This window comes from Fundulus heteroclitus, chromosome 7 (genome assembly GCF_011125445.2).
Source record: "Fundulus heteroclitus isolate FHET01 chromosome 7, MU-UCD_Fhet_4.1, whole genome shotgun sequence".
Taxonomy (NCBI): Eukaryota; Metazoa; Chordata; class Actinopteri; order Cyprinodontiformes; family Fundulidae; genus Fundulus; species Fundulus heteroclitus.
In genome coordinates this window covers 36309507-36323885 of record NC_046367.1, presented here as the reverse complement: position 1 = coordinate 36323885, position 14379 = coordinate 36309507, and the positions used below count along the sequence as shown (strand labels likewise).

At 39.5% G+C, this 14379-nt stretch overlaps 1 protein-coding gene across 5 annotated transcripts in view; it reads right to left on the bottom strand.

The window, feature by feature from the left end:
• Window positions 1-2035: 2035 nt before the first annotated feature.
• Window positions 2036-14379, bottom strand: part of myo1b (myosin IB) — a 74522-nt gene continuing 62178 nt past the window's right edge. The window contains exons 19-32 of one of the 5 annotated variants that reach the window (XM_036139567.1): window positions 13890-13983; window positions 12405-12554; window positions 12252-12320; window positions 12079-12165; window positions 11679-11765; window positions 8739-8825; window positions 7902-7988; window positions 5643-5717; window positions 5411-5545; window positions 5048-5154; window positions 4782-4914; window positions 3254-3406; window positions 2994-3124; window positions 2036-2904 (exon numbers count right to left, since the gene is read on the bottom strand). In XM_036139567.1, coding sequence (XP_035995460.1) covers window positions 2772-2904; window positions 2994-3124; window positions 3254-3406; window positions 4782-4914; window positions 5048-5154; window positions 5411-5545; window positions 5643-5717; window positions 7902-7988; window positions 8739-8825; window positions 11679-11765; window positions 12079-12165; window positions 12252-12320; window positions 12405-12554; window positions 13890-13983 — 1528 coding nt within the window. In that variant the 3' untranslated portion in view covers window positions 2036-2771. The remainder of the gene's footprint in view (window positions 2905-2993; window positions 3125-3253; window positions 3407-4781; window positions 4915-5047; window positions 5155-5410; window positions 5546-5642; window positions 5718-7901; window positions 7989-8738; window positions 8826-11678; window positions 11766-12078; window positions 12166-12251; window positions 12321-12404; window positions 12555-13889; window positions 13984-14379) is intronic. The other 4 variants (XM_036139568.1, XM_036139569.1, XM_036139570.1 and 1 more) reach the window with 4 other exon arrangements.

The following is a 14379-nucleotide window of genomic DNA, read 5'->3' as shown; positions in this document are numbered from 1 at the left end:
TTAAAAATCATACTTGCAAATGTTACAATGAGTTCTACTAAAATATTGTCTTTCATTTTCTCTCTCAACACAGATTAACATTAGGCACACGAGAATGCAGAGATAATTTTTTTGCAGCTCTAGCAACTGTTTAAATACAAATCACAGGGTGGGTGGGGGGAGCCAGGAAGAAGATGTTACAAGTAAAAGCACACCAAAATAGAGTCGAAGAAAATCCATCAGCTCAATTGCCCCTCATGTGACATCCAGTTACCCTGCATCATGTCTTAAAAATAAAAAAAATCTGAAGTACAAAAGCCTATTTTGATATCTAAATTTTAGTCGACATGCATAAAAATACAGTACTATTGCATTATTTGAATCTCTAAATTTGGCTTTTATGTTGTGTAAATGTACAACCAATCATTTTTTAGAGTAGAAAAAACAAAAACAAAGGGGAAGTTCTCTATGTACAAAAACATAACGCGTTATAAGCAGTTCTCAACTAACTTCTTCATTTATTATAAATCCAGATTCACATCCAAATCTCAGCTCAGAACTATGAAGAAAAAAAAAAAATCTAGACTTCCGCAGTCAAAAAAAAAAAGACAATCATATGTCAACACCATTTTATAAAATGTTGAAATTTGTTTTGGCAAGTAGCACAAACGCTTACTGCCATTTACACAGGAGATGGAGGTTTGAGGCACAACACCATCAGTGGTGTTCCCGAGTAAAATGGGTATCGAGAACAAAACTGGACAGCACTCGTCAGAGTAACTGATAGAAAAGGAAAGCAGTGTAACAAGCTTAAAGGGGTCTGACTTCACGCTTGTTAACTACGTAGCTGATCCTACTAAAACAAAAACACCTTAAACATTGTAAGTATGAGTCTTACTAGTGATGGATAACCGTATGCTTCCGTTTAACTAACCCTTTAATGGAAATATGAAAGTTCATAAAGTAGCATTACCAACTGCTAAAATGTCTGAGATCGTTTTATGATAGGAGGTCTGCTCTGGTCTTGGCCCGTTTCAGACAGTTACCTTCAGCCTCCAGGACCAAGAGAATATTTCTCTCCCAGAGGCTGAAGCCAAGAAGCTGTCCGAGAACAGCCGAGGCTTAAAGTAGGTCAGAAAAAGTGATGGTGGTTTGTGTGAAGAACGATATTTCAATGGTATATTCCACCAGGAAGCGTAGGTAAGAGGTGGTGCGCCACCGGTGATCTTCACATATGAAACAAACTGAAGATGGAATATGAAAAGTGTTCCTGATGAGCTGCTTGGTAACAAGAACAAAGCTTTGGCTTCATACGTGGACTACAAGGGTTTTATGTTGTGTTCTCGGTACGCGTTTCACTATGGAAGAGTATCGGCGCTGCCTCCGACCCCCACCCCCCCCCAATGTTGCCGTCACAATGTTTTCCAGGATTTGAAAGTTTTTTTTGAGACATAAAAGTCTACTTTGGTCATGTTCCCTCTCAGGCTAACCGTTCTATTCAGCCTCCTGTTCCTACTTATCTGGACTTGTAATAAATGAAGAATGCAGTAGGTGTGGGTTTACCGTAGATGCGATATGAACTGCTTATAACCCTTTAACGAAACCTTACATCAAAAATCCTGAAATATCCCATTAACATTTGGTCTGTTCTCTTGTAAAGTACAAAACAGAGATCAAAGTGGTTCAAACACCACAATAACTAAAGCTGTATAGTGGCAAAAACAATATACTCAGCAGTAATGCATTTTAAAATGAATCTAAAGTCTGTGTCCGTGTCACGGTTACAGCCTGTAAAGCCTATGTACAGCTTATGGCACAGGAAACAGAACTGCCAGAAAGAAACAATATTGCACACAAAATTTGCACGGGTTTCAATAGTTTGGTTTTGGGGTGGGGAAAAAAACTTTTTGGAATCAAGATAGGTTCAAACTGGCCTAATGTCTTCTCTTCTACCTCTTCTCTACATAAATACAGTTTACAACTACTCTGTGAATGGAATAATGATCGTAACTCATCACCAGCTGTACTAGAAAGAGGAAATGCAATTGAGCATGTGTAATGTAATCAAAAACATTTTTATTAAATTTTTTGGCATCAATATAAATAAGATGATCACTCATATAGAACTGCGTTTACACCTGTTTAATGGCACGTAGGAATGAATATAAAGTGTTTTACAATTATTTAGCAAATTACATTTTACTTTTACACAACTGCCCACTGTGCTGTAATCCAAGAAGAAAAGAAAACATAGAATCAATGGTTTTCAGGCCAGGACCTCGGTTTGTTACAGAGGCAAAAAGCAAGTGCAGCATTCAGGTTTGTCAAAGAACTAAACGTGACAGACTTAAGCCCAAATCCGGTGTCAAAACTCGTCTCAAAATTTTAAGCCATCTTTCTTGCCAGCGTCAGAGCAGCTTAAAAGCAGATGAGTTTGAACCGTTTGCGGCTGGAGCTCTTCTTTACGTTCTTTTGACATTTTCTCTGAAAACAAATTTACCATGGAGACAGAAACACTGCCACGGGAATACAAAAAAAAGTCAGTTGTGCTGCGGCATCAGCTCTGTACACCAAAATTTCTGTGGCATGCAACCCTTTAATTTGGGCTTTCTTTGCCAAAAAAACATTAGGGGCACATTATTTCAGCTATAGCGGTGCCATGGTAAATCTGACAAGGAACCACAGAACAAGCCAAATAACAGCCCACGCGTGGGCTCAGGGTTGGCACGGGGGTGGTGATTGTCGAGTCCAGAGGGCTTGAGTTATTAGGCGTCAAGTCCTCCCACTGTACTTTACGGCGATGAAGGTACAGACACCTCCAGCAGGCGGTTGTTTTTGCGTTTGCAGGACACGCTGTTGCTGTTCTTGGGACTGCCCTGGATGAATTTTACGCACACTTTGTCCTGCTTGAACTGCACAAGAAACCTGCAACACCGGAGATGAAAGACAGCTTTAAACATGAAGGAGGAAGAGGCATTCCTCCGGCCTGAAAATAGACCCAAGAATCTGCATACTCGTCTGAGATGTTGACATTGAGCTTCTCCCTGTCTGCAGCCATGGAGCTGATGCGGTGCAGTTTGGTGATTATCTCAATCAGGTGATCGCTGCTGAGCAGGAAGTCGCCTTTGACGGCAGAACCTGAGCCCTGTCGGAGCAACACCAAATCATTAAACTACTCGACGAGAAATCTTGAACACTTTGATGTCCACCAAAGGATAAAAAAAAAAAAATTAAAAGAATCAAAAGCTATGTATCAAAACAGCTGCTCGCTCACCTCTTTGAGCTTGAGAGCAAAGAAGCCATCACTTTGCGTGCTCGTCGACACACTTGCGAGGTCTGGCAGAGGGACGCTGGCCTTCACCTGCCCCGTTTTCTGGTCAGCCAGAATGATGCTCTTCTTACTTAGCAGGAAGAGTCGAGGCGAACCCTGAAAGTATGGTTGCACTCTATCAATGTTTTATATAGTCAACTTTATATAATATGAAACAAGAATAAAAAAAAACAAAACAAAAAAAAACAAGATTTTCATCAGGTGATTTTCTCTGGGATCCAAATTTCAAAGTGGAAGCAGAAAAGTTCTGACTAAATCAATTTAAAATGTCTGTCCAGGTAGAGGAAATAATTTGCATATTTATTCAAGCCACTTAAATTTTTTTGCATTATGATCTCAACCTTCCATGTATTTTATTGGGTTTTAGTGTAATAGTGCTAAAAAGTATTTGGTTTATTTTTTCTTTTAAGACCAACAGCGTGGGACGAATTTGCATTTCACACTTTTTATTCTGAAACCCCTACATAAAATCCCTAACAAGCAACTTTCTTCAGAGGTCACCTAATCAGTAAATTTAGTTCTCTTGTGAATAATTTAATCTCAGATAAAAAGCCTCCCAGGTTTGTTAGAAAATATTGGTGATCAAATAATATAATGAAGACCAAGAAAACCCAAGACGAGCTGGTCACAGTTGACGGAAAATTGAGTAGGCACTGTTTGGATTTGGATCCTGCAAGAGAGGCCAGACATACTCTATCAGTATGTTTCTATAGAGAAATTAGTTCATTTAGTTGAGGTGATAAGAAAAAAAGTTCCTTCAGGCCAGGACATGTCATGCTTTGCAAGAACCCCAGAGAAGTCCTCATAGTTACTACGCTGACAGATGCTTCAGTCAGACAGACCTATAAGTTCACACCTCTGACCAATCATAACATTTCTCACAAAATAATAAAAGTTCTGCCCAGAAAAGGAGTCAGAAACAAGATGCAAGAAATTCACAAAAGAGTTTCAAGAACAGAACAATGCTGGTATGATCTTGCGGCCCTAGGAGTAAGAAGAATTTATTTTTTCTTGATCTTAAACATACAGCCAGAGCTGCAATGGACTATTTTCCAATCAAAGCACATTGATGTCTTAAAATGGTCCAGTCAAAGTTCAGACCTAAACTCAATCAAGAACCCTAGGTATGAACTGGCAACTGCTGTTCAGATTCCCTTCATCCAAAGAATGAGCTTAGACCACTTTGGCAATTTTGCACATCTACACGCTGAAATGTTTGCCCCTTTTTTTTCTCCTTTGCAGATTCATGTCCCAAAAGACCTGGAGTCGCAGTTGCAGCAAAATGTCATGCTGGTATTGATTCTGAGACGCTGAATTACAAATGCACAGCAAATCTTTAGAGTTGTATTTGTTAAATACTTTGTGTTGGTCCATCACGTAAAATCAGAATAAAGCACATCCAGGTTTGTTGTTGCAGAGTAACAGAATGCGAAAATGCTTTTTCCAAACACTTGCACCCAAGCTTTCCTACCTTTCCATTGGCCCTGTTTATCTTGTTGACCACGTCAGCCAGCAGAATCTTCTCATCAACGGCGCTGCTGAGCTTCTGATATTTCGGGTTCTTGCTGATCTCCAGGTAGTCTCCTTTGAAAGGCTGACTCACGCTGAGACACAAAGACAGAGTCAAACACGCTGGTATAACATGAAATATAAGGTGTATGAAGGGCTCAATCTACCATAAAATTAAGATTAATGACACCGTAGACATTGCTGTGCAAAGTAGGGAATTTAAGATACCTGCTCGGGTAGAGAGCCTTTTTATCTTTGAACAGCTCGCTTGCCTCCAGCTTTTCCTCGTACACTGCCTTTTTTTCCTCTGTGAATTGGCTCCTGTATTTCTTGCACTGTTGGCGTCACAAATGAAAATAAAGTACAACTGCCAGGAAAGACTCGTTTGCCTTTTGTCGGCATCGTCTTCAATGTATTCTGATCTGCCGTCTATACATCTTATAGACAATATCAAACAAAAATATGATATAAATATGACTATAAATCTGACTTTTTTTTCCCCCCATGCTACACAATTGTCTGGCAGTTATGCAGCAGACAACATTCACTCTGACAGTTTAAAACAAGCATGGATGAATGCGACAGACGAACCCTCCAGAGATGGAAAATCCTCCGCAGCTCAGCGTGGACTCCATCCAGGAACGAGTAAGGCCTGGAAGGCCAGCTCTTGTCTACCGGGGACATGGAGGGCAGGTTGCTCTTCAGTCCGAGGAAATATTTTTGCATCTAGAAAACGCGCACACAAATATTCAGCTTTGACATTAAGTTAACATGAAAACGTACATAAAAAACGGCAGAGGTGAAACATGTAAGCAATACTTACAATCCTCTGGATGGTGAAGTTATAGATCTTCTTGCCTGCGTTTGCTCTGAAGAACTTTCTGTATTCTCTGCGGACCTTTGAGAGCACAAGCATAAAAAAAAAAAAATGTGTTGTGAGAATCAATTCCAAACTAACTCTGTTGGCTCGCTGTGCTGTGGCACAGGAATTAAGCGCACTGAAAGAGGGATAACGGCACAAAAAAAGCTGCACAGACAAACACACACAGAAAAAAAAAAATACATTTTGTTAGTTACAAACAACAAAGACAAAGGTCTGCAATCCAATCGGTTTTAAATAATCCCAGATGCAGTGACCACTTCAAATAAATGAATGAAAAAGGTGATAGTTGTGACAACCTTCATGCTTTATGGGACAAGGTGAATTATAACAGGTGCATATCCAGGCTACTCGTGTTCAATTATCATAATGAAAAAAAGGATTACCGTAGCACATACCGTGTGTTTTTACCCCCCCAACAAAACACACACCAGACAATTAAAAACCAAAAACGGAGAGACAACTACAGTGAAAAATAAGCAGAACAGTGTGGGAGCAACAAACTGTGCTGTTAGGGTCAGTAGCAAACAGAAAACAAAGAAATATGTTAGACAAATAAAACGGGTAGAAAGGCTGCTGCACACTGTTGCTTGAAAACATCAGAAACGACACATTTCTATTATCTGTGGTAACAAACGCCGCTATGGGAGTTAAACTTTTACATTTGGTGTCATAGATCACATAAAAGCTGTTAAACAATGGCAAAAAGTTGATAAGAGGGATCGTAACCACGGTGTGTTGTTTAAAATAAAAACTGATAAGATTTAGTTTCAGGTTTGATGCATCCACACAGTCCTGAAAGTAAAACTGTTGCATAATCTCACTGAAAAATGTAGTAAAATCCAACCTTTAATTCATCAGCAAGTCAGTGGTGCCCCAGTTATTGGCAACCCTTTTAAAAGCACTTGAAGTAAAATTCTAAACACTTTTCTGGTCAGTTTCTAGAAACTTCCAATCACTAATAAATAATCCATCACTTCCTGTTTTCAGGGCATGGGGCTGGAAAATGTGTTAAAAATATTTTTTTAGGAAATATTCTTTAGTGGCGGGAGACAAATGTTACTCAGCTGGAAAGAAGGCAAGAAAAACAGATGGTTTGTAAAGGTTACTGATCCCTGCCGTGAAAATGTAACTATAACAAGGCTTAAAGACTCACTTCTTCTCATTTTAGAGGCATGGCAACAAAAAGCGATTTATATTCCTTTCATCACAAATTAAACATGTAGAGTTTGCTAAATGCTGCTTATGCTTTTGTCAGATAAGATTTAGCCTTTGTGCCCCCTCAAAAAACAAAAAAAAAAAAAAAAAAAAAACAGGTCGGTGTGGCATGGAAAAATAAGAACCTGAACTATAGAAAGTGCTTCATAAACACTGGGCCCACTGCATTACAGATCCTCCACCAACACATTAACAGTTTCTTTCCCAAAGGCCCTGCAAAACCTTTCTAGATCAAACTGCAAAGCTGAAACACCTGGGTATTTCACGTAAAAAATAAAAATAAATAAAAGATATTGCCTCTGCCAGTAAACTGAAAATGGCCATGTTGTACCAATATCTTGTTGAAAAACCCCAATAGGACACAAAAATCAACCATTTGTGGACATATGCAAGCTGATAACCAAGGAGTCTCGATCTTGATGACTGCAGTTAGACACCTCTGCTCTCCAGAGTCAGCATCCTGCATGTTTTAGATGTTCCACTAATTCAACATGCCTGAATCAAAATACAGGTTCATCAACAGGCTTTAGCAGAACCAGAGGGCATACAGAAGAGGAAACTGATCCATTAATGTAGCTTTAGAAGAGTATGAACTCATCAAACCACGGACACCAGTTTTAAGAGCTGGAGTTGGACGCCCCTTAATCTACACAGGCTGTAAATTGCCAAAATGGGTTTATATGAAGGGTAAACGGCACAAAAATGTTAAACGTTACTCAACATAATGGTTGGATATCTCAATTTTTCAGCGTGAGATTATGCTACTGCAATAAAAAAAAAGCAACTTTAAGAGTGACGCCTATAAATATGTTAGGTGCTGTTTATGCTTTATAATAATAAAAGAGAAATCAATGATATTTGCAACAGAGAGCAGGGACTGCCTTTCTCGGGACTAAAACAAAGAACGACGAAAAGGGGTGACAGTGCTGGGGAGCAGATGGCAACACAGGGTGACGATGGCTACGCCGTGGGTCTGGAGGGTACCTTCAGTCCCTGCCAGTAGGCCCAAATCACTGCGACGGCATGCTTGCGCCTGGCCTCCTCCTTCAGCCTCCTGAGCTCCCTGCGAGCCTGTTTGGGTGTGGGCGGGAAGAAAGAGCAGTGGAAGATGAGAGGACGGAGAGGACGGAGAGGAGGTTCGAAGCGTTTCGGCTTGAGGTTAGCAGTTCAGAAGGCGTGCACACACACTGCACACAAGCTCCGTTTGACCCTCGACAGGCTGCAAAATCATTGCTCTAATTCTCCAGCATCGACACGTATGAAAGTGTTCGTCAGATGGATGGTTACCTAGAATACCATCTATGAGGTGAAAAAAAAAGAAAAGAAAAAAGAAATCTACGCTTTTAGCGGAACTGTTGTGTGGTGTGATGCAAAAGAGTCAATCCAGATGGGCTGCAGTCCATCTAAAGGGAGACCAAGAGCGGTTTCAATGCAAAGACTAGACATGCATTAGCTACACAGTAAGAGGAAGTCATGCAAAGTGAGCCGGCAGCATACAGTTGTCAAGCATGGACCTATGAGGAGGATGCAACAAACAAACCCTACATATGCCATGTAACCAGGATGTAATGCATGTGTACTGAAAAGCAGACCACCACGAACAGTTCTGGCACTCGTGGAAGACTACCTTCTAACTTCAGCACCGACTAAACCACAGAACGTAGAGCAAAATGCCTTGCATCACTGAGAAATGTTTAGAATTACTTCAGCCAACTGCTATGTCAAAGACCATTTTTTTTTTTTCTTTAAATAAGGAGATGGGAGAGGGGTTGATGGAGGCGACAAGTCAAAAAGTCACGGCAAGTCAACATTCCCAAATACCTTGGTGCCCTGCCAGCCGGCCCAAATGACCGACACGGCATGTTTATTCCTCGCTGCCTCCTTCAGCTGACGTAGCTCTCTCCGGGCCTGATGAAAAGCGTTGGCAGTTGTAGATGAGCATAATTATTATTATTACTTTTTTTCCTTTTTTCCAGTGACAGGCAAAACGTTAATTGTCCAAGGAGATAACGGGTATGACAGGGAACGATGAGACACGGACAAAAACATGAGCCGCTCAAAAGGGAAATCTCAATGAGTGTCGCTTATGTTTGGTAACCTTTGTTTGATTTGTGATTTCTTTCATTTTGACACAATCATGCCAGCAGATTGAGATGAGATAACAGATAATCTACCAGCCGTTTTACAGCAATACAGCCATAGCTAACATCAAATTTTGGATTGCAAACAGGAGCAATCAGACACCAACATCTGAAAGCAAGTCTGGTTCAGAAATCCTTTTACTTGAATTTTTTAACCCAAAATATTTAAAGTGTCCTCTGTTCATCATTTTAACATACATGGACCATCATATGAATATAGAAATACGGTCCGTGATTAGATTGTTTCCTTTTAATTTGTCAAGAATGGACATCACATGCAATGCACCTACAAAATTGAGCACCATCTAGACTTATCTGCAGCAACATCAAAAGCTAAGGTCAGTGATGGTTGGAGAGCTCCATCTGTACTCTTGGTAAAGGTCATTTAACACTTCTAAAATGTCAGCCGTAATGAGGTTTCAGAGAGATGTGCATCCTTACGATTACGTAGCTTCAATGGCTGCCCAGGTATGTTTAGGTAATGTCGGTGGAGAAGAGACATCTCACCGTTTTTCTTTTGTTCTCTTAACATTCTGCATATTCAAAGATAATAAAAAAAAAACTGAACTGGTCAGCCAGAAGTCAGACTTTGGCATGGATCGCTTTTCATTATGAAGTTTTAAAAGGTTGTGGGTTCAACAGCAACACCACCAGTGGCATTTCTATAGTTCAGTTTAGTAATAACAAATGTTGTAGCTACAAACAGATGTACATCTTAACGTGTGCTGGGTGAAAATATTACTTAAACACTTCATTACGTTGAACTAGAAATTCCAATAATATATTTTAAGTGAGACATTTCCAAAAGAAAAAGAAAATATCACCATGTTTGTAATGTGTTGTGATCTGCAGCGAGTGAGTCTTTGGTGTTGATCAATACTAAAACCTGCCCTGACAGAACAGTCTCTTATTCTGACTTTTTGGTTTTATATCGTTACCTTTGTATGAATATGTATGGTTTGACTTGTCCTTCACTTTGCTGCAGGTACATCTGAATTTCCCCACAAGAGGGAAAATAATGGGTATTTATAGTCTATGTGCAATTTTAAAATTAAAGCATCAGGAAAATATTAAACTTTTTAGTCCATATATTGGAATCAATGTTGAACTGTGGGCAAACCCTGCCATGTTTTAATTAAAAAATGTTACGAGTTATTATCCATTTGAGCTACAGGGAAAATGCTACGACTAGAAATTCACCGACCAGAATTCTGCGACCAATTTTCTAGCTCAAGTTTTTGATATTGACTTGCCAGTACAGATTTTGGCCTGTTCTGATTTTTCTAAGAATTTCATAACATAATAAAATATATAACAATTTGATAATCTGAGGCTAAATTACATAATATTTGAGAGGTCAGTTGCTGTAAAACAGCCTTTAGCCAACTCAAAACATTGAGAAAATTAGTTGACGTTTTTAAGTCATCTTACAGGTAATATATACAGGTAGCACATCCTTATCTAGTATATCCTTAATTTTAACTTGGATGTATGATTTATGACAAACAGGAGGTTGAACCCCCAAATGATTAACTCGTCTCACACTCTCTGGCTACCTGAATGAACTGCAGACATGCAGTAACAAATGCAGCTTCCTTTTAAAAATAGCTTCGGATAGCGCCGCACTTCAACTGACTTAATTGGTACTGAAAACAACCGTCAGTCACAGCATCTACACTGAAGAGTTAAGGCAACCCGATAGAGTGTGTTTACTGATCTGGAAAGTCTTTGGATTTTCTAGTGTCTAATTGGCCAATCACTGATCAGGGCTGATCAAGCTGAAAATCAGGTAATTCCAGTCACTCAGTTTCATTTGTGACATACTTGATAGTGTTGCATCAAGAAACTATCTGCTGTAATAAAGTCTAATGGGATAGCTTTTATTTTTCACAGCAGCGTCTAAATCAACATTCATCTGTTTTCAGTCTCAAATGTTTGTTTGTTTGTTTGTGTGTTTGTTTGTATATATATATATATATATATATATATATATATATATATATATATATATATATATATATATATATATATATATATATATATATATATATATAAATAAATAAAAGAGAAAACAAATGTAATTATCTAATTTAAACTAAATGTTAGAGAAACTTCCTAAGTCAAGAAAAAATAGGGAACATGCTGGAAAATTTGAAATCGTGCAGCTCCAAACTGGTAAAATGTTTCTATGGTGACTCACCAGCAATCCAGATTTTTCCCCTACTATAAACTCTTTGGCATTTTGTGAAAGGAGAATTACAACAAAGGAAGCCTGAAACTGTCCAGTGTCTTAATCAAGCAAGAATGTGAAAACATGTTGATTTTTCTCAGCCACAGCAGCCGGTCTTACTTGGTTCCCAGACACTCCCAGAGTTTTGTTAAGTGATGACGCAACAGTACTAGAAATCCCTCAGACAAATTATATCACAGATTACCTGCCTTTACATTTGTAAAAGCAGAAACGCATTAGACGAATACAGGGAGGAGGATCTTTGAGTTTATGTTCATTCAGCAGAGGCTCTATGCAGCGTGGCGCTTCCAAAGTCGGAATGGGATGGGACATTGTAAACAACAGTGACATGACAGCTGGGACAGCAACACTACAGCTAGGTGGAAATACCTTGGTTCCCTGCCAGTATGCCCAAATTACTGTCACAGCATGTTTATTCCGCACTTCTTGTTTTAGACGCCTTAGCTCCATCCGAGCCTGATGGGATGCGGTGGGCGTTAGGTGGGAACGGTTGAAGATGTGCAGAGAGATAAGCCGAGAAGGGAAAGTTGAAAGGAAAGAATAGATGTGCAAACATCAAAAGAAAACAGCATTTCAGAGGAAAAAAACAGCAGTAACATAATCCGAGAAAGCTCAGAGAATATAATCTTAGAAAAACTGTGCTGCCAATACGCAGGAATGAAAGAAGTGATACTCTCAAGTGCTGCAGAACATTCTTTCTGTGAAATATTAAAAAGCCATGATGACGGTCTTTCTTGCATTGCTGAGTTCTTGAGAGCTTTTACCGTACCTGGGTGCCATGCCAGAAGGCTGCAATGGTGGTCACCGCTTCTTCACATTTCTTCTGATACTTCAGCTCTCTCAGCAGTTTACGAGCCTGGAAGAAAAAAAACAAAAAACACATTTCATCATGATTTATTCAGGTACTCCAGGTAAGATTAAATTCAGAGGTAAGCCTCGTACCTGCCACCCTCTGGTGTAGGACTGCACCACGGTGGTAGCATGCTTGACCTGCTGGTACTTCTTTTGTTGCTGTTGAATGGAAATTGCAATAATTTGAGCAACATTGCTCTCAGGTACTGGCAGCTATGCAAGAAGTTCGGAAAGCAGCCTCACCGCGTATCGACGGTACCATGACGCCACCACTATCTGGCTCTTTTTCAGCAGCAAGAAGTGGCTGCGACACTTCCAGCCCCTGTAGATCTTCTGAATGAGTGTTGCCAGGTCCTCCAGGCATTGCTTCCTTTTCTCCTCCAAGAAAAAGAGCTGCATGGAGAGGAGGAAATTAAGTGCGCAGCATTTCACACACCATGAGGTCTGTTGTCAAAAGCAAGCCGTTTAAGAGAAAGGAATCTGTCGGCTGGTAAATTCAAGTCAAAATATGAAATGTCAGTCAAAATGTTTTTCCTATTCGGAGCCAAAACATAAACACTATTATTATAACAAAAGTTAGAAGTTTCATTCTGACACCAGTTCTTAATTTTTCTAACTTTTATTAAGGCTTCAAACCAGTTTGTTCAGACTAAAAGGACATTTTTAACTTCACCTGAAGGTGGACTGGAAGAGTTTCTAAAATCCTTGTACATGTCAGTGGAACCCAGGTATGGGAACTCTGTAAAAATCACTAAAATATGTGTATATAAAGCATATTTTTTAAATTTATACTTAATCCTAGATTTTCCCGGAACCTTCATTTAGTAGTGCGTGACCTTTTTCTGCTTCCTTAAGGGTAAAAATACGATATCAAAATGAATAAGTGATATGGACTTAAAATATCTTGATATTTTGTAGACAAAAAGTCTTTGACAATATATCCATCACTGCATACCGTCAGAGCCCCACACACTGCTGTAAAAATGAAACCTACACGTTATCAAAAAGGCTACTCCAGTGCACTAGCAGTGAAAATGTATCATTTAACAGAAGACTAGGATGACAATAAACCATGATTTCAAATATATTAATGTTTACCAATTCTCTCATGGAACTAGACATGGAGTCATGATGAGACTACCAGTATTTTTATTTTTAGCAACCACAAACAACCACCACAACTAAGTACAAAAATAGAAAGTTGTACATTTCTGCATTTCAGACAGATCACCATTTACCTCCTAGTTTTGCTCCTAATAATTAAGTTAGGCGTGTTCAATCTCAGCAATAAGCAAAAATAATATCCAGATACCATGTATAGATGTGCTTTATTTTATTTTGTATTTGACCTTAAAGCTTCAGATATGTGAAGCAGATAAGCCCATAACAAATGGAGCAAGCAATTAGAGGTCCTGTTATTTCAAGCTCTGGGCTTTCTGCTTACGGCGGAGAATGTCCATTCACATGATGCAGTCCTGAACAATTGAGAGCCCTGGAAATGCAGAGCAACTTATTTCCCATGTTAGATCACTAAGTGAAACCATGTGTTTTCAGAGTGGTGGTTACAAGCTAATTGCTAAAGTGGGGGGCTCTGAGCGCAGCCCACCCTGTTTTCCAAACATCTCTCTGTGAGAAAACAGGTTGAGGAAACTGGATTCAACATTTAGACTTTCAAACACTCCAGGAATACCAAGAAGAAAAAAAAGGAACAAGCATTTTTTTCCCTACCGTTCTCGGGTTCCTGATAAAGATCTTGGAGCGGCCATAAGCGAACTCTTCTGCTGGAACCTGCAGGTCAGTCATCAGAACCTCCACTCCATTTCTAGAGAAGAGGGAAGTAATCAAATAGCTCATCAGAAGCACGTCTACCAACAGGTCCAGACCAATAAGACGATTTGTAGTTCATGAACACATTTATAAATAAATAATAATAAAAAAAATCAGCTGTTGATTGAAAAACAGCCAGTGTTCAGCTCGACTGGATTTTTTGATGTTCTATCCAGCCAATGATGGTTGAGGACCAATAAGTGAACACACCATAAGCAAGTCCCAACATGCACACTACAGCACTTCTGCGTAAAAGCTGCTCCTGCAGGAAGAAAACTGCTACTTTCAGTATTGGTAAGGTGGGAATGAGGCTAAAGCAGCAATAATGATGTAGGAAGCTTTTTCAGGGGAAACTCCATTTACCAGAGACATGTCAGCTGTTCCTTCTGGC